The sequence below is a fragment of the Lacerta agilis genome, chromosome 6 (assembly GCF_009819535.1).
Source record: "Lacerta agilis isolate rLacAgi1 chromosome 6, rLacAgi1.pri, whole genome shotgun sequence".
Taxonomy (NCBI): Eukaryota; Metazoa; Chordata; class Lepidosauria; order Squamata; family Lacertidae; genus Lacerta; species Lacerta agilis.
Genome location: NC_046317.1, coordinates 7,931,687 through 7,951,636, shown reverse-complemented (window position 1 = coordinate 7,951,636; position 19,950 = coordinate 7,931,687). Strand labels below are relative to the sequence as shown.

The following is a 19,950-nucleotide window of genomic DNA, read 5'->3' as shown; positions in this document are numbered from 1 at the left end:
GCCCGGCTTCTCTCCTGTCTCTTGACGTTTGGTCGTGTAGCAACACCCGCGCACGAAATGGGAACATGTATATATATATATATATATATATATATATATATATATATATATAGAGAGAGAGAGAGAGAGAGAGAGAGAGAGAGAGAGAGAGAGAGAGAGAGAGAGAGAGAGATAGATTAGCAGAGGTGGACTTGGGTAATATGGTGCTGTGAGTGAGGACAAAACTTGGCACACATGCATATTAACATAAAACATAACATAACAATATAAGCCCTACATGTGAGTTCTTTTGGAGAGAAGGGGGCAGGGTTGTCATATGTCCAGGAAAACCAAGACATGTCCTCCTTTTGGGGGCCAACATGCCCTTCTGGGTTGGCAGCAGCTTGTGATGTCCTCTTTTGTGATCTTCAAGATATGGCAACCCTAGAAGGGAGACCATCAAAGGGCAGGTTTGGTGGGGGGGTATGCACAGACCAAAGGATCTACTAGGACTTGATTTACACCATTTTTTCCTAAAATGACTATTGAAGTCACTTTGGTAGGGAGAAAAAACTACTTTTCTGAAAAGTATGTCATTCTTTGTTATGATTTAGGTATGGGCTCCAACATATATCCTGAAGACCCAGAAACAAAACTTTTCCTGATCTGAACAAAGCTCAGAAACATGGAAAAATAAAATAGAAATGTTTACCGTTTCAAGGCAGAAATGATTAGCAATAGAAAAGTGGGAAGAGGTGGCAGCAGCCAACATGTTTCCTGTTTTGTGGCGCTTTTATGAGAGATTTGCTTTAATCTTTTGGTATTAAGTTAAATGACTCCTTTGTGTGTAGAAAAGAAGAATTGAAATCTATGTCTGGCACGACATTTCTACTTGGAAAAAGTCCTTTGTGTATGGAAATAAGAAGATGCTGAAACATCTTTTTGTTCTTGCCCAGTTTTTACGTTTAGTGGAAAGTGAGGAAGCCGTGGATCCTGCCAGCCCCAAGAGGCTGGGAAATTTTGTTTCTTTGACTCAAGTCTCCAATCTGTCTGGCACTCTCTATTGTCACAACTTGGAATTCTGTGCTTGAATCATACAGGCTGCCTCATTCAGTTCAAGGGAAAGAACAATGTTTTTTGATATGGCTGGAGACACACTGATTTGAAAGAAGTGTCACTTCCTGTGCTGTATCTACACACTTTCTTCTGAGTCTCTCTGTTGCCTCTGCTCAAATAGGTTTGAAACAATACAAAATGTGTTTACATGAGACAAGTGGAAGAAATGTGTTCACACATCACGAGCAGCTATCTCTCTTTAATTCCTTTTGTTTAAATACGGATGCAAGAGAACTCTAAACTTGGGGCAACAAGACAGAATTTTACTTTTCAACAGAAAAAAACAATTACAATCGTAAAGTAATCATAAAATTACCCATTCCCACCACCCTTCTGAGTAATACCCCTCCTCACTCTCTCACTATATATAAGGGTCTGGTGACTTCTGTTTCAGTGTATCTGAAGAAGTGTGCATGCACACGAAAGCTCATACCAAGAACAAACTAAGTTGGTCTCTAAGGTGCTACTGGAAGGAATTTTTTATTTTGTTTAATCGTAAAGCTGTCATTCTGTCCCTTCCTAAATGGGAGTAAGCAAGCCACATTGAACTTGATGCAACTTTGAGCAGACATGTATAGGACTGGACTGCAGGTGTTGTAAAGCCAAATCATAAATGGTATTTTGATGCAGGGTGGCATCAAAGCACATCTTACCACAGGTTTTTTCACATTTTCAGTACCAATGAGTATTGAATATCTGAATGGAACTGTAAAGGAAGGAATAAATGAGAGTGTCAAATACAGAGGGAGGAAAGCCAGGGCTCAGGACAAACATCTGGACTCATCACCAATTGCAAACAGAATAATGTTACTTCCAAAGGGTGGTCCAAAAGTTGCACACCGTAGTTTTTTTTTTTTTTTTTTAAATTGGAACAGTATTTCATACCTCTACCCTACAGTACACAACTGCACTATAAAAAGTGGGCCATCACTCTCAACAAAGACAATGAAAACGGCACCAGTGGAAATCGTTTGCTACCAGGGCTATAACTTGCACTGCTGCAGACAATGGTGTAATGCTGCACTTCCTTACAAAGTTTACATTCGCATGTCTAAAATGTGTTTAATGACATTTCAAGATAAACGCAAGGCCACAAATCCATTGTCTGAATCCCAGTTCTTCAAAGTTATTGGTAAGTGTTGCAAAAGGTCCAGTAAACACTTGAAAGGGTATTTACAGTAGTTGTGCTTCGTTTATGACTGTAAATGCTGAGCCAGCAGTCTTACTCTGCTTCTGTGGCAGATTCCAGCAAAGGCACCATTTTTAAAGTTTAAATTGTACGTCAGATTTATATATAAATATATATTTAGCACTAATGTGGTATTGTTTTGGTCAGACTGGATCAAACCACGACTTGCCCCCCAGGCACTGATTTTTCCACTGTGGAGAAGAGCTTGAAAATAAAAATACCCGATTATAATTTTTTAACTGTTGTCAATGGTCTACACATTTAAAACTTCCCATGGTGTTTAGTTATGTTAGTGGCCCCTGCCTCTCCCCCAAGCCAATAAGATGAGGATGAGCACCCCCCCCCCCATTATGCTCATGTGTTCGCAATGTACCTTTTTCAAACTAACAAACCAGTGTGACTGCCCCTCTCCCTTGACCAATGGGGGCCATTTTTATTTTGTTTGTGCTTGATCTGAAAACTGCAGGTAACGCAGAAGGCTGTGGCACGATTATTGGCAGGAATGAGACCTTGTTCAGTATGTAACACCGCTACTCAAAGACTCCCACTGGTTGCCAGTTTGCTACCGGTCCGAGTTAAAAGCGCTACTATTATTAGCATACAAAGCCCAAAATACATCCATCTCCCGCATTTGTGCAAAACTAGAGAAGTTCAGAATCCTATATGACTGACTTTCCCCCATGCCAGCTCTTCCCACCCCAAGATAAAACATGAAAGTAGCTAGTTTTGAACATACTTATTTCTCTGTGTTTACTGCCTGGGTAAAGTGCAATATCTCCCTGTCTTGGCGTAAAGAAGGATGTTTTGCTGGTATGTGAGTTTCTGAAACCAACTTTAGAATCTAGATCAGGGGTCAGCAACCTTTTTCGGCTGTGGGCTGGTCCACCACCCCTCAGACCATGTGGTGGGCTGGACTATATTTTTGTGTTTGTGTGTGTGTGGGGGGGTGAACAAATTCCTATGCCCCACAAATAACCCAGAGATGTATTTTAAATGATTCCCGGACCATCTGCGGGCCGGATTGAGAAGGCGATTGGGCCGCATCAGGCCCACGGGCCTTAGGTTGCCTACCCCTAATCTAGATCAAGGTTTACTTAAGTTTCCTTGGTTATCTTTTTTCTTTTTAATGTAACTTAACATTTTTCTATGCATTTGTCTGGAGTCTTTAAAAAAAAAAAGCTGGTGGCGACTGACAGGCTTGAAAAGTGCAATGCAGCCATGTAGCTCTGAACGAAGCTTCTTGAGACTTAAAAGCCAGGGAGATCTTGTTGGTGGCAGCAGTGACCAGATTCCTCAGAAGTACCTCTCCCTTTGCCACACCATACTTGGGCTCAAGTGAGGATTGTTTATTGTGAGTAAAAAGAGCACACCAAGGAGAGATTTCCGTCATACAAAGCAAATCTTTTTCACATTGAAAAATAGATGTCAGAGAATGGCTGGCCTTCTGCTGCTATGTATTGTATTATCATTTTGATGTTTCCCACCCTGCCCACCATGTGGAACACTACTGACCCGGTTCAACAGAAAAAGCACTCAGACCCCAGAGCAAAGAAAACCAATGCTGTTTAAGTTACAGGTAGGTAGCCGTGTTGGTCTGCCATAGTCAAAACAAAATAAAAAATTCCTTCCAGTAGCACCTTAGAGACCAACTACCGGTAAGTTTGTTCTTGGTATGAGCTTTCGTGTGCATGCACACTTCTTCAGATACACACATTCTTCAAATGTGCTGTTTAAATGCACATTTCACTTAGGCAATGAAATAACTAAAAGTAGAAATTCAATTTTACAACTCCTCTCTGTCTCTGTGTGTACAAGTCTTGTGAGCCATGTGGGCACCTTTGAGAAATTTCTCTGTAGATTGGCTCTTAGTCACTGAACAATCAGCTGAAGTGCTGTCCCGTATATGAGCCATTAGCGCTTCCTTTTCTTTGAAGAAACGTTCCATTAGATGTCCTGTTAAGCAAATAACAAGTCTCTTGGGCATAATGAACAAAAGAACAATGCCTCTAGAAATGCAAACCAGTGACTAAATATTAACTATCTATAGTCAGTTTGCATGCTTGGAATGCTGATTTCTAAAACCATCTTATCTTTCTGGGACCAGATGTACTTCCCATACCCATATCCGCATATATTTCAGACTACCGGTACTTGGGCAACAGGGCAGAGATATAAAATAGCCCACAAATGGTCTGCTCATGATTTTCCCTGAAGAGCGGAATTATTCCTTGGGTCAAAGCCAGCTATCATTTGAAATGCCTCCATCTATCCACTTTGTCATAGGTTATGAGACTATCCATCAACCCACAGGTTTAGAAGCAACCTAGGCAAGGAAGGAACTGTTTACACATTACTATAAAAAGTTAAAGGACCCCTGACAGTTAAGTCCAGTCGCGAATGACTCTGGGGTTGCAGCGCTCATCTCACTTTACTTGCCGAGGGAGCCGGAGTTTTCTGGGTCATGTGGCCAGCTTGACTAAGCCGTTTCTGGCGAAACCAGAGCAGCGCATGGGAACGCCATTCACCTTCCCACCAGAGCGGTACCTATTTATCTACTTGCTGTTTGACGTGCTTTCAAAATGCTAGGTTGGCAGGAGCTGGGACTGAACAACGGGAGCTCACCCCGTCGTGGGGATTCAAACCGCCGACCTTCTGATCAGCAAGCCCAAGGCTCAGTGGTTTACACCACAGCGCCACCCACGTCCCTACACATTACTATACTAAACCATAAATTTTGAACCACCCAAATCCTATACCCCTCCTTCTGAAAGACTATTTTCCAGGTGCTGTAGCATGGTGCCTGGTTCAATGTTTTGTTTTTATGTTCCATCATCCTTGGATGTAAGGCACCTATGTCAAACACTAATAAAACGAAAACTGAAGCCTTGCACATCAGTCTTGGGCCACCCAAAACCATAAACACACTGGCCCATATAAGATTGTGCTCTATGAGCATTAATGACCAGACCAGTACTGTTTATGAGTGAACTTTACCTCCTTTTCTCAGGCTCACCACCTTCCACCCTTGTTCTCTTCTCAGGATCTCCCACCTCTTTCTCTCACTGCAATTCCACCCACCATGACTCTGGCCCTTGGGTGACTTTCCCTATGGGTTTCTAACCCTTCATAGAAAAAGGGTTCCGCTTTCAACCTACCACAAGGGCTTGACAAAATGATCTGGGCATTTCAAAGGAGAGTTTTTCTGATGGTATGGATGTATGATTTGGGATGTCTTCAAAGTTTTCTTGGCATACCCTCCAACATTTCTCTGTTGAAAATAGGGACATCCCATTCCATCATGATAATTTTACTGTTTATACCCCCACACATCTTACTGGGTTGCCCCAGCCACTCTGGGCAGCTTCCAACATATATAAAAACATAATAAAACATTGAACTTTTTTTTTAAAAACACCTTCTCAATACAGGATTGCCTTCAGATGGCTCAGGAGGCAGATAACACCATCACATTTATTCGATGAAAATAAAGACGTCCTAAGGAAAGGTGAGACATTCCGGGGTCAAATCAGAAGCTGGGACGGCTTCTCTAAATCCAAATAGGGACACTTCGAGGGTCTGTTTTGGGGAGCAAAAGTGTGGAAACTTCAGTTTGATATTCAGGATTTTTTCACTGAGAAGGATCTGCAAACTAGGAACCAACTTCAGAATTTCATCAAACCAGCTCAGGTCATTTGTGTTTTTGTTTGTTTGTTTGTTTGAATGGTATTTATGGTCACTGTAACATAATGGTGCAAAACTTTCAAAATTTTGGTGAAAGAAGCCATTTCTTCATTTATTTATTTTAAGCCCTAAACACTATTTACTCTGAGGTAAATAAATGTGCCACACTGCATAGGATACCTGAATAGGTAACCTGTTCTGTGAGCTTGCTTATTCATTCATTTATGCATTTATTTATTTATCTTATACGCCACCCTTCACCTGAAGACCACAAGGCAGCTTGCAGTGTCAAAAACCAAAAAAAAAAAAAAAAAACCAAAAACTAAGCAAAACAAAACCATTCTTCTTCAGAGAAGAACGGCAAATTCAAAGTTGATGGACTATCCCAATTTGGCAAAAAATGACCAGTAGGATCAGAAACTAGGAAGACCAAAAATGGAAAGAAGTCCCAGCAAAGGAAGAATGGATACAAAAACCTATGGAATATGCAGAAATGGTGGAACTTACTGGGAAAATAAGAAGTCAAGATAATTTTTTTTAATAAAATGGAAATGGTTTATTGAATATTTACAGATAAATTGTAAACAGATAAAAACATTGGCAGGATTATTTTAATAACCTGCAGTTTCCTAAGAGTATATATTTAAAGAAGACAAATGAGCAAATTTAAGTTAATTTGGATATGCAGAAGATATTAAAAATAACTTTAAGGAACCACAGAAAGAGGGGGAAGGAAGTCAAGTTCTGAAATGTCAAAACGATTGTAAAATTAGTGAACTGTGTAATTTGAAAAGTATAATTTTAAAGGCCAAAATTTCAATAAGGAATGGGTAAAATACATATTTTACCTTAAAAACCATTGCAAACAATTGAAATTATTAGTAGGAATGGAATGACACTTGTAGTGTAATGTTGAAGAAGAGTGAGAAAAATCTTTCCTCTTCTGATTCTTGAAATTATTAGTAGGATTGGAATGACACTTGTAGTTTAATGTTGATTTTTTGCGTATGGACTTTTAAAGGATTTGGATGAACAGACAAGATGCATGAGGGAAAGGTTAACATAAAGACCCACAAAGGGCAGGAGGGAAGTTCAGGAAATTCTTCGGGATTCTCTTTTTAGTTTGGTTGTTTGATAATTGTTTGTAAACTTTCAAAATCTGTAAAAACTAAATAATATATATATATTTTTAATAGAGAATTTCTTGCGCAAACGGCAACGACACGCGCGCGCGCCAAAAAAAAAACCGTCACAGAGCCACCGACCGTTATTCGGGTCTTTCTGCCCGCCTTTCGCGCGCTCTCTGTCCAACCAGGGCCTCGCGCGCGGTAAGGCGTGAGCCAATGAGCGCTCGCTGTTCTGCGACGGCCGTTTGTCTCCTTTCCGAGCGAGGCTATTCCTGAGGGGAGTGAGAGAAAGGGTGGCACCGTTTTCGCCTCGCTCTCTATTTTCTCTCTGCGCGCAAGCGGGGCTAGGGGGGCTAGACGTATCCTGCGCTACTCTCCCTTAGGGCAGAGCTGGGCCATGGCGTCGTCGTCGTCGCCTAAATCAGGCTGCTTTGCGGGCGAGTTGGCCGAGGTGGAGATCGACTCCGACGGCTGTTTCAAGTACATCCTGGTGCGAATGCAGAGCGGAGGCAGCGGCCAAAGCGGTGGCCAAGGCGGCAGTCCAGCCCGCATTGCCAGCCCAAGCCGCGGCTGCGGCAGTCCAAGCCGTGGCGGCGGCGGCAGCCCAAGCCGTGGCGGCGAGTGCAGAGACATCGTGAGGGGATCCGCGTCCGCCGAGTTGCACAGTGAGAGATCGGAGGAGGGGAGATGTTACACGAGGCCTACGCACCCCTCCCCCCCGGTGGCTCACAGATTGGAAAATAAGACATAAGCGTCTCGCTCAATCTACCACTTTGCGAATTGTTATCAGATAGATACCCCACAGGGACTCTTTAACAGATAAAAATAGTAACACCTAGAAACACTTGGGGGGTCGGGGGAGGGGAAATTATATAAAAAAACCCACAGGTAAAAATAATAGCTAGAAACATTTGGGGGAGGGGAGAAGAGAAATAACAGAAACATTGGGAGAGGTGGGGCAATCATTTAAAACAGGCATAGGCAACCTTCAGCCCTCCAGATGTTTTGGACTACAATTCCCATCCCTGACCACTGCTGTTGGGGATCATGAGCTGTAGGCCAAAACATCTGGAGGGCCGAAGGTTGCCTATAACAGCTAGAAACATTTGGGGGGGGCAGTTAAAGCCCCACAGATAAACATTGGTCGGGGTGGAGGTGGGGACATTTTAAAAAACAACAAAAAACCACAGATACATCCATTAATACCATAGCCAAGAGGCCCCCCCCCCAAAAAAAATTACTGGGGTGCTAAAAAATAATTGAGGTTCTGCACCACCGCCCCAGCAGAAGCCTGAGGGTCCCCCCCCTGGTGTAACATGGACATAGCCAATGATTTTTATATCAATAAAAATACACAGCTAACAGGTTTGGGCCCCTCAATAAAAGGCCTGCCCCCACCTAGCAAAAATCCTGGCTATGCCTGTGCCCTGTAGTTGTCCTCTTTTTTTCTTAAACCCGAGAACTTAAGTGCTTTTTGGAGACAGCTCCTCCCAAAAGGATCAACAACTTTTCTTTTGCCCCACCCCTCAAAACATAATTACAATAAAACTGCATGGTACCCACCCTTTAAATAAAAGTCTGTTAGTTTCCCAAAGCCTGTTGGAAGAAGAATGCAAACGTGTGTCTGGTTGCCACCAGAATTTTTTTTCTGTTGCTTTGTCTTGCTTGTGGGAAGAAGGAAGAATGCTTCTTTCTGCTTTTTGAAGATTTGCATACATACACTTGCCAGCGGCTTGGTTGGGGATAATTCAGGACTTCTGCGACACCTAGAAAAATGAAATTTGATACACTAGTCCAGCGGGGTACTACAAACTAGATAATGGAAGTATGATAAGTTTTTTTTTAAGGGTGGGGGGGAGAGATCCCAAAATAAATTGAAATACACACTTTGTAGTCCCAGTTAGAACACTTAAATAGTAGGCCATATGTATGGTTCACATACAAGAGTATGAACTAGTGCAGGTATAAAGTTTGGAAAACCCAGCCAGATGGGTGGGCTTTAAATAGTAAATTATTATTATTATTAAAGTTTGAAAATCCTGCCCTAAAGGAAAGTGTTAAGATGCCTTCAAAACCCCCTATATGTTCCTAGAACGCTTTTTTTTAAGGGGGTGGGGAACCATCTGAACGCCCTGATATTTTCCCTTATTTTGAGCCAGCCTGAATACGCCTGTTTAGCTGCCCAGAGTATTACATACAGCAGTAGAAAAAAATTAAAAAATTGTCCAGTAGCACCTTAGAGACCAACTAAGTTTGTTCTGGGTATAAGCTTCCGTGTGCATGCACACTTCTTCAGATACACTGAAACAGAAGTCGCCAGACCCTTATATATAGTTGGAGGGTGGGGTGGGGTATTTCTCAGAAGGGTAGTAGGAGATGGGTGATTGACTCAATGGGTATGGTAAACCTGTTAGTGACTGCAATTAGTCCTACAGGAAAAAGTAAGGGATAGTATGCAGATGACCAAAAATAGCTTTAGCATGTGTATGAGACCAAGATTCCAATATCTCTATTCAGACCAGGTCTCTCCATAGTTGTCAGTTTGGTAATAACTTGTAATTCAGCAACCTCTTTGAAGTCTATTTCTGAAATTCTTTTGTAATAAGGCAGCTGCTCTGTGATCTTGTATTGAATGTCCTGGGAGATTGAAGTGTTCTACTGGTTTCTCAGTCTTGTGATTCCAATATGACATCAGGAATGACAAGACAGAGAAACCAGTAGGAGAACACTTCAATCTTGTAGAATATTCAATACAAGATCTCATAAAGGTGCTTTTAGACAGGGGTGTAATACTGTAAAAATGGGTTGACGAGATATCACAAATGGGTCATAAATAATAGGTTTTATCTTAATGTACTGAACCTAGAAAGGGTAGATTTGGACTAAATTGGGCAGGGAGGGAGATATAGACTGGGATTTTGATGGTAACGTATTAAATGCTAACATTCAAATGAGGCAGAATTATTTTTGTACTTCCAAGTATTTCCACCTTTATTTTTATAAGGTATTCTTAGTACTATTATTGTTTTGCAGATCAGCTATATGAAAAGATATGTGCTGAAATTGAAAAGATGGGCTGTATGTGCAAGTGTCTTGGAGGAGGAAAAATTGATCACAATAGCAAGGACAAAAAAATCCATGTATCTGGTAATTCCCAAGTAAGTGTTGTATACATCCAGTTTCTAAATATGATGATTCACTTCACATACAGTATATGCTAGTAATTAATGATAATGTCGCAAAAATGTATTTCATATTGGTCTCTGAGAAGGAGCAGACAATTTTATGAATTACATAATACTGACAGAACTTGAATATTTGTTTAGTACAGTATGTGAATGTCAGTCATTGTATAATCCACTAAGAAATATACTTTTACAGGAAACAAGAAATTATTTGTATTATTTTAAAGCTTTATGAATAAAATACTGAATTCTTCAAAATAAATCCCTATGAAAATATAATTTTATAATTAAGTTGCTACAAAAGCTCAAGGCAGGTGACAGCATCCTGAAACAAGCCAGTAAAATGATCTGTGAGAAGAGCCACAGAATCAATCAAAACTGGTTTGCTGAAGTCCATCATCTACAACTACAGTCATACCTGATGTTGCGAATGCTGCGGGTTATGCGTTTTTGGGTTGCGCTCCGTGCCGAACCCGGAAGTACCGGAACGCAGAAGCACCAAATTGCAATGTGTGCGGATGCAGCGCTGCGGGTTGTGGATGCGCCTCCCATACGGATCGTGTTTGCAACCCAAGTGTCCACTGTGTTGGCTATTTAAAGGTTGCTAATAAGAGGTCCAGACTTCTCACACACAAGGGAGAGCCATTCTTAGAGGTTCAAAAAAACCTTTCTCTAATATCTAGCATGAGGAAGAGTTCTGGAGATCTTAAAAGCTTGCAAACTTTTTGTAAAATTTTGATTGGCCTAATATGGATTTAGGATGGTGTAGGAACTGTTATATATTCTTACTGCCCTTGTTTTCCCCACTGTTCTTGGGAGAAAGCACAGTAGAGATTTTCCGCCCTCATTTTCCTTTTCGTTTCCCAAGCATGTCTTACTATCATGGGGAGTAATCTGGCCTTTTGGGTAGAGAACAGAGATAAAAGATCCCAATTGATACAAACTATGTGGTGCACTTAGGTACTTATCGAACAAATGAAAAATGAGATTGATAATCATATGTTGTCTGCTTTGAAGAAATTCTAGCAAGAATCTTTAGCACACACATTTCCTCTTTAGGAGCAATAATTTTGTGCATTCTTCCTTCCTACAGGCATATGGTAAAGCTGATCATTCCATGACTGTGGCAATACTGAAGAAAGCGTTTAAGGATTATGACATTAGTTGTTCAGATGACTAGTGAACCGTTGCTTTGCAGTCTAAAATTTAAAGTCGGTTTGTTCTTGGTTCTTTTCAACATAATTCTAAGCTTCCACCAAAATGTATAATAAATGTATTTAGCTTAATGCTGAATAAAAGCTTGACTGTGAATTTGTTGGTGCTTGATTTAAAAAACTGGTTTTAAAAGTACTTTTCTGATGTTGTGAGATTCCACTATAAGCATTTCAAATATTGTAAGAGGCAATTTCTACCCACAATCTAACCCAAAGTGGTGGTATCAGTCTAAAAACAATGTACAGTGCTGTAGAGCTTAGTCTGCTCTTAGTGAATGGGAATACAGTACAGTACTTTCATGGCGTGAAATAGATTCTTGAGTTCTGTCTACATCTTTCCTGTGGAAGCCCTTTCCAGTTGGTGGAAATCACAGAGCAGAGATCAACTTTTCCTTATCTGCTTGATTAGATAGGGAGAAAGTTGGGGCTTAAGTGGCTGCAGTATCAACAATTCTTTATGCTTCTTGGACAGAGAACGAGAATCCAACTTCACCCTGTGTTTCTTACAGAGAGGAGAAGGATCATGGAGCAAAGCTTGGTCAGTTTCTGACTTCTAATGGCATAAGGACTACAGTGGGCATGGGGGACATAGTAGGTCAAAGCCTAAGAATTCTGTTCATGGATTTGCAAATTGATGGTGAGGAGAGGCCTTGAGGCAAGCATGCATCCTAAAATTCAGGAATCACCAATCCATCTTAAAAGGACACAAAACACATCTAACTCAACAGGCTACCACCACTTAAGTTAGTTTAGGCTTTAGGCTACCAATACAGTATACTTTTTAAAGGTCCAGATAGCATCCCAATAATTATTAAGTCTAAAACAGTTTTTAAAAAACTTAAAATAGGTTCAATCCCTAGTAACATGAACCAAAACTAGTGTGGGTAGGGATAGAATGTGGAATTAACCTCTTATAGCAGAGCCTTGTAGCAGTAAAGATAATTTATTAAAATAAAGCATTTCAAAGTCCACGTAAATAAAAATGGCTCTGAGCAAACGCTTTGCCACTTTATGGATTGCAGAAAATATTTTTCAAAATTCACTCTAAAAGGGGATGCGTTCCAAAAATAATGTACAACGACTTTAGTAGCCTGGCAGCAATCTACACAGACGTATGTAAAGCAGCTACATACAAAAGCGTTTTCCAAAGCTGTACCTTTGTTCTGTAGTACGGACTGAACTAAGAAGAGCCTACTGGATCAGGCCAAATGGCCCATCTAGGACTATCCTGTTCTCACAGCAGCTGACCAGTTGCACATGGGAAACCAGCAAGCAAGATTTGACCACAAGAGCACTCTCCCCTTCTGTGGTTTCCAGCAACTGGTAAAAAAGGTAAAGGACCCCTGACAGTTACTGTGGAGGCAGAGAAGAGCCTCCTTTATTTCTGTTGAAGCACACCTCTTTGGGAAAGCCCCCCCCCCCAATTTGACTTATGTCGGGCACAGGGAAAGGGCCCCCCTTGGGGTGGTACTGTTACTGAACTTCCTAGTCAATTTTGCCTTCTGCTGCTGAAGAAGACATATATCACACACATATTCTGTATTATGGTCCAAAACCCCACAAAAAACAGCTTTGAAAGCAAAATGCAGCAGATACAGGGAAAATATTCTAAGGCAGTCACTGTGTTTTATCCAGAGCATGTGGATTTCTTTTTCTTATTGCCTCCGAGAGAAATTTTGCCACGGCCAGTGTAATATCATTTGACTTACCTTCGAGAAGATAGACAAGGCATCAGAATTTCTAGGTAAATTTACCAATAAGGATTTAATTAACTGATCCCTGCCTTGTTCATACAGCCCACAGTGTAGTAGAACACAGTCTATTTTGATAAGACTTTTCGGCTGATAAGGCTTTTCAGACCATAGTTTTTGACCATGAACTGATTGACTCCATTGGTTAAATTTAAGAAGTTTGGATTTGATAACCCCCTAAGGAGTCTCAAAGTGGCTAACATTCTCTTTTCCCTTCCTCTCTCACAACAAACACTCTGTGAGGTGAGTGAGGCTGAGAGGCTTCAGAGAAGTGTGACTAGCCCAAGGTCACCCAGCAGGTGCAATGTGGAGGAGCGGGGACGCGAACCCGATTCCCCAGATTACGAGTCCATCGCTCTTAACCACTACACCACACTGGTAAAGGACCCCTGGACAGTTAAGTCCAGTCACAGGCAACTGGGGTTGCAGTGTTCATCTCACTTTCAGGCCGAGGGAGCCAGCCTTAGTCCACAGACAGCTTTCCAGGTCATGTGGCCAGCAGGACTAAACTGCTTCTTGCACAACGGGATTTGTCTTTTCTCCTGAAACACTTCTTTTGATTCAGAGCTCATAAGTCTCCTGTCTGAATGTGCTTTTCGTTTAGCTTCTTCAACAATTTCTTCTCCCTGAATTGGGCTTGAAGATACTATTTTATTGGGGCTGTTACAATATAGGCTTCTCCATGTTTTATATTCTATGAGATGCTTGTTATATCTTGATATCTGTTTGGCAAACTGTGGACTGTTCTGCCCAATTGCCAAATTGAGAGTGCCCAGAAGGCCCACAACATCTGAAGCGCAGTTCAAAGAAACATCAACAACGGAACAAGAAACTGGCATCCAAATATTTTAAACAAATATACCAGTAAATGCAAAATCCTTCAACCGTCTGAATTCTGGATATATTCTTCATTTGATAATTAACTGGATTCTAAAAAGTTTTTGTTAAGATAATAGCACTAATAGCATTTCCAACTACCTATTGTCTTGCTCCAGTACTTTATGAGGGACAACTGTAAAAGTACCGTATTTTCCGGCGTATAAGACGACTGGGCATATAAGACGACCCCCAACTTTTCCAGTTAAAATACAGAGTTTGAGATATACTCAACCGCAGATTCTCCACCCGGCGTATAAGACGACCCCTTCCTTTTGAGAAGATTTTCCTGGATTAAAAAATAGTCTTATACACCAGAATATACAGTAGCTGTTAAACTGCCTCAGTGGTTGCTTCAATCTAAATTTAGATTCAGTTCCTGCCATCAGCAAATCAACACTTAACACTCCCCAGCCCAGGTGACTAAACTGGGCAAATGCTTGTCCAATTTGAACTATGCCCCTCTTCCTTCCTGTACTAATTTCCAACAAGGCTTATACCTCTTTAGTGTCCTGTTTGGTTACTGGAAATAAAATGAAACCAGGCTGGCTTTCTTCCAAGAAATGTGCATCTCTGAGCCAGATGTAGAGTGCAAACTGACTGTATTTGGAACAGACCAAACAAAGTACTTCTTCACACAGTACAAAGTAAAAACCACAGTCAAGGGAAACAGAAAGCACACTCTCGTGAATTCTGTGGTTTTACATATGAGGACATAATAGCAATCACAGTCACACTGTGACAAAATGCCATGTGCCAACATGGAGACGCCATGTATGAAAAACTGTATGCTTTGATTCAATAGGTTGCAGAACCAGATTTAGCAGCAATAACTAAAAATGACGGCAACAATTAGAATGCAATCTAACCAAAATCTCAAACAGGAATGGAAGTGTGTAGACGAATACATGATTAAAAGATGCTCCAACAAAAATGTATTGATATGTATAGACTGATCTCACAAAGTGAATTTAAATAGATATACAAGAATGTATGCTTAATTATTAAGATACAAGAATACAATCACAATAATAAAGTTATAAAATAGAAATTAGGAAGTCACTCACGCACGGGTGGAGGGAAGACATATGGTAAGACAAGAAGTAAGAAATGACTAAATGTTGATACATAATGAAATAAAAAATGTGAATTTACATGTATACTGTACAGTGGTACCTCGGGTTACATACGCTTCAGGTTACATACGATTCAAGTTACATTCTCCGCTAACCCAGAAATAACACTTCAGGTTAAGAACTTTGCTTCAGGATAAGAACAGAAATCATGCTCTGGCGGCACAGTGGCAGCAAGAGGTCCCATTTGCTAAAGTGGTTCTTCAGGTTAAGAACCAACCTCTGGAACGAATTAAGTACGTAACCAGAGGTACCACCAAATATATAATGTTATGTAAACATTTTGTATATGTATTGAGATATCAACAAACAAACAAACAAAATATTGGACCAAGTTCAATCAACAAGAGATCTTGCAGACATCAATATAGCATTGTGTATTCAGAACAAATGATCTCAAAACTGTTTTGTTGTGGGTTTTTTTTTAAAAAAAGAACATGAATTTCTAGCAAAGACTCTGTAGATGCAGAAGCAATAGGATCAGGGAACAAATTCACAACCATAAATCAAGAAAAAGAGCTGCATGAAAGCAAAACAATAAAAAAGTATTTACTAACACACTGAGCACATTAACAGGATTTCTTAAAGACCAGCTCAATAATGAAACGCTTTAGCCCTTTGTCAATAACTTTAACAATTCTAGACTTAAATACATTTTTCTTCTCAATAAATTTTGTAAAAAGGTGGACTCCACCTCCACATCCAAAGTAATGTGCTTTGCTAGCTAAATAAACACACCCATTTATTCTCAGCAATTTTAAAAGTGTTTCATGCAAAGCCTCATAGTAATCTGGATTATAAATAGTCTCAGAGGTGAGTATGAGATCATATTTTGCTAAAGGCTTACTGCCATTTAATAGAAGATTACTAAACTCTGACCATTCCCCTGAAAAGAATTTGCATTTAGAAAACAAGTCTAGGGTAAAGACCTTCTTTAGGCATTGTTTTAGAGAAAGCGCAGTATTTTCTTCAGCATCATCCCCCTGATTAGCACAGTTGACCAATACATTAGGCATGGTTAGTTCTTCAATCACAGTGCTGTTATAGTCCTGAAAATGGACCTGTTCAGCATTTCTTTTTAATGCAACTATTCCCAGCAACCCGGCCCCACAGCCGAGGTCCAAAACTAACTTGTGTGCAAACTGAATTTCAGCTTCTGACAAATAATCCATGAGATCAAAGGTGCACTCCCAGATCTTCAGACCTCCTTCGTAGACACCTGTGATTAGGTCAGAATGAGAAGAAACACTTTGTGACACGATGTCTCCCCCAACAGTGTTTTCAGGGGGTGCTGTCTCCACCACAGAAATATCTGCATAATGTGTACCTGGAAGGAGGGTCCCCACGACTTTGTTTTTAAACAATTTCTGGAAATCTTCAGGGAGATTATGTTCTTTGGCACATTTAAGGCACAAGCCTTCTTTAGACATAATGTTGCTTTTGCTCAAAATTCTGTTGCCTGCCACATTAGTAGGGATTTCTGATAAATGCTCCTGGTTTAATATTGTTTCTTCGGAGGAAACCTCTTTACTCTTTCCTATAGCGTTCTCTTGCTTGTCCAAAAAGACTAAAGACTCCTGTGCCAATTCCTGCATTCCATTCCCAACTGCCTCTATTCCGTTTTCCGCCGCACTGTCAATAAAGAAGTTGAACTGAAATTCCATTTTCCTATAAAGCAGGTAAAATTAATGGTTTATATGCAAAGCATGAAGCGCAAAGACACTCCAAAGGAAGTAGACTGTGCTGTGCTTATAGGAAGTTTTCCGATCCAGTCTAGTCTTCACTGTGAGCTCTTCTATGAAGACTCCACTACTTCTTTGAATAAAAGCCTCCTTTAAAAAGAAAAAATAAATGTATTTGACAGAGTAAAGAAATAATAGCATTTTTTTAAAAAAAAAACATTGTAAGAGTTTTAGAATGTTTTTGCTTTGTTTTTATATTGTGTATCCTGTTTGGTGCACTGGGCTCCTTCGAAAAGGCAAGGTCTAAATTAAATTAATAAATAATTGCTATATATATAAAAATACTACTACAGTACTGTTTTTCACAATGTTGAGATGGGATAGCTGAGGATGGTTAAAATGTATCCCAAAGTACCCAACACTGCTCTTTGCTGCTCTCCCTCCAGCTGGGAGGAATTTTATGAAGCACTGTTCAAAGTAAACAAACTATTATAGACAGAATGTGTCCTTTTATTTTGTGAGGTCAGGTTTGTCCAAACCAGGGGTCAGCAACCTTTTTCAGCCGTGGGCCGGTCAGACCATGTGGTGGGCTGGACTATATTTTGAAAAAAAGAACGAATTCCTATGACCCACAAATAACCCAGAGATGCATTTTAAATAAAAGCACACATTCTACTCATGTAAAAACACCAGGCAGGCCCCACAAATAGCCCAGAAATGCATTTTAAATAAAAGGACACACTCTACTCATGTAAAAACATTCTGATTCCCAGACCATCTGTGGGCCGGATTGAGAAGGCGATTGGGCCGCATCCGGCCCATGGGCCTTAGGTTGCCTACCCCTGGTCCAAACCAACTTCAATTTTCCGCCTTTGCTTTCAGAAGTATTACGTTTCAGCTTATGGGGACAGCAAAGAGCAATAGTAAGTATGCTGTTAACCCATTTGGCATCAGTTTGTGACCACATTCTTCACCAGCATCTTTAAAACTATGTGAAAATACTCCTACATATACAGTGGTGCCCCGCTAGACGAATGCCTCGCTAGACGAAAAACTCGCTAGACGAAGACATTCGTCTAGCGGAAGGCTGCCCCGCAAGATGAATTCGTCAATGGGGCTGCATCGCAAGACGAATTTTTTCCCCCCGTCTAGCGAAAACCACGATTTACATTGGTGCTTCGCTAGACGAAAAAATCGCTAGACGAAAATACTCGCAGAACGAATTATTTTCGTCTAGCGAGGCACCACTGTACCCCAATTGCAAAAAAAAAACCCAAAACCCCACAAACGTTTCTGGCTCCTGTTTGTCCTACTTGTTTGTTTCATCAGCGAGGTGGAAAAGAACTGTGAGCAGCTCTTGGTTCCCCTAACACTCCAAGTCTGAGAAGGAATGTGTCTGTGTGACAGAACTTCACTCACTTTTTGACCGAGACTTTGTCCAAACCTTTCAAGGTTCTGCCAAATTCTTTGCACCCTCTCCAGGGAGCTTCAAACCATGTCACCAAAGCCTTCTCCTGCAGGGCTCTGCTCCTAAATCCTTTATCTGCAAGGTACCACCTTCTTAATTCCCAGGCACGCCCCCACCCTGCATTTCAGGGCCTGAGTCAACCTAGAATCCCTATCTGGAAATCCTTTTTCCAAATTTCGAGATTCGGAGTTAATGAAGCTATTATTTCTTGCCAACTGAGGAGTGCGAGTTCGAAACTTGGGCCAGCTAAAACAGCACCTCTTGACTTTGAACTTGAGGGGGGGGGGTTAGAGGGATGAGTGTAGCTCTGGGGTTTTAGCACAGGTCTCAAGTTCAAATCTCAGACAAAGACTGTTAAAGGCCCCTGTCTGAAATCCAGGAAAGCCGCTGCCAAAGTTCAGATATAGAGTAATACGCAAGGTGGATCCACAATCTTCTATATTTTGAAGAGCTTCCATTTTTGAAGCAAATCTGTATGTTAGAATAATTATTATTTCGTGAATATGAAATAGACTGTAGATACACGCCATGCATGTGAAAACACTTACATTTATATCTCACACGTCGAAATGACCTGCAGTTTCCTAAGAGGAATAAAGCAGAGGAATCAATGAACAAGTTAATTTGGAATACGCCGGAAATGTAAAAATAAATAAATTTAAGGAACCGCAGAAAGAGGAAGTCGATGGTCAAAATGTTAGGATTGTAACATTACTGAAATGTGTATAACATTTATATCTCACACGTCGTAATGACCTGCAGTTTCCAAAGAGCATAGATTTAAAGCAGAGGAATAATTTGGAACACAGCGGAAATGTAAAAATAAATAAATTTAATGAACCGCAGAAAGAGGAAGTTGATGGTCAAAATGTTAGGATTGTAACATTATTGAAATGTATATAACATTTATATCTCACACGTCGTAATGACCTGCAGTTTCCAAAGAGCATGCTGTATATTTAAAGCAGAGGAATAATTTGGAACACACCGGAAATGTAAAAATAAATAAATTTAAGGAACCGCAGAGAGAAGGAAGTCGAGGGTCGAAATGTTAGGACTGTAAAATTGCGCAAATGCATATAACTGAAAATCATAAATAAAAAATTCTATCTATATATAGATAGATGTTACAGCCACAGCTGCACCTTATTTAGAAAGTGCAGATTCCTCTTCCTAGAGAGCTTTTTTCTAGGGAAAGCTCTAAGCGAGGGGGCGAGCAGAGAAACAAGAGAGGGTTACCTTCCCGAAATAACCTTTTTTTCTGGGGCGGGCACAGAAAGCAACCGAAAGGCAACAGAGGCGTTTCAAGGTTTTGCGCTTGTTCATTTCCAAACCCTTACAATTTTGGCAATTGGTGGGCTTGCCAGTCGTTGTTCACAGCCTGGGCCCAGCAAAGCCCCCTGGTTGGAAGAGGAAGACTCGCAGCGCCGGGAAAGCGGGGTTTGGGGCGAGGCCTGCCCCGCCGGAATTTCACTGCCAGGCGCCTCTTTCCCCGGCCTTGCCTGGCTCCGCTGCCGCCTCAGGTCCGCGCGCGCGCTGCCCTCTCGGT

The 19,950-nt window shown here is 40.9% G+C and overlaps 2 protein-coding genes across 2 annotated transcripts; one reads left to right on the top strand and one right to left on the bottom strand.

The window, feature by feature from the left end:
• The first annotated feature begins 7,425 nt into the window (after window positions 1-7,425).
• LOC117048026 (14 kDa phosphohistidine phosphatase-like) lies at window positions 7,426-11,588 on the top strand. Its single transcript, XM_033151342.1, has 3 exons — window positions 7,426-7,757; window positions 10,126-10,250; window positions 11,371-11,588. The coding sequence occupies exons 1-3, from the start codon at window positions 7,490-7,492 to the stop codon at window positions 11,455-11,457; spliced, it is 480 nt and encodes a 159-aa protein (XP_033007233.1). The 5' UTR covers window positions 7,426-7,489; the 3' UTR covers window positions 11,458-11,588.
• Window positions 11,589-15,678: 4,090 nt separating this feature from the next.
• Window positions 15,679-19,074, bottom strand: METTL18 (methyltransferase like 18). The gene is made up of 2 exons (XM_033151341.1): window positions 18,950-19,074; window positions 15,679-17,083 (listed from the first exon to the last, which is right to left on the bottom strand). The coding sequence occupies exon 2, from the start codon at window positions 16,913-16,915 to the stop codon at window positions 15,821-15,823; it is 1,095 nt and encodes a 364-aa protein (XP_033007232.1). The 5' UTR covers window positions 16,916-17,083; window positions 18,950-19,074; the 3' UTR covers window positions 15,679-15,820.
• Window positions 19,075-19,950: the final 876 nt, after the last annotated feature.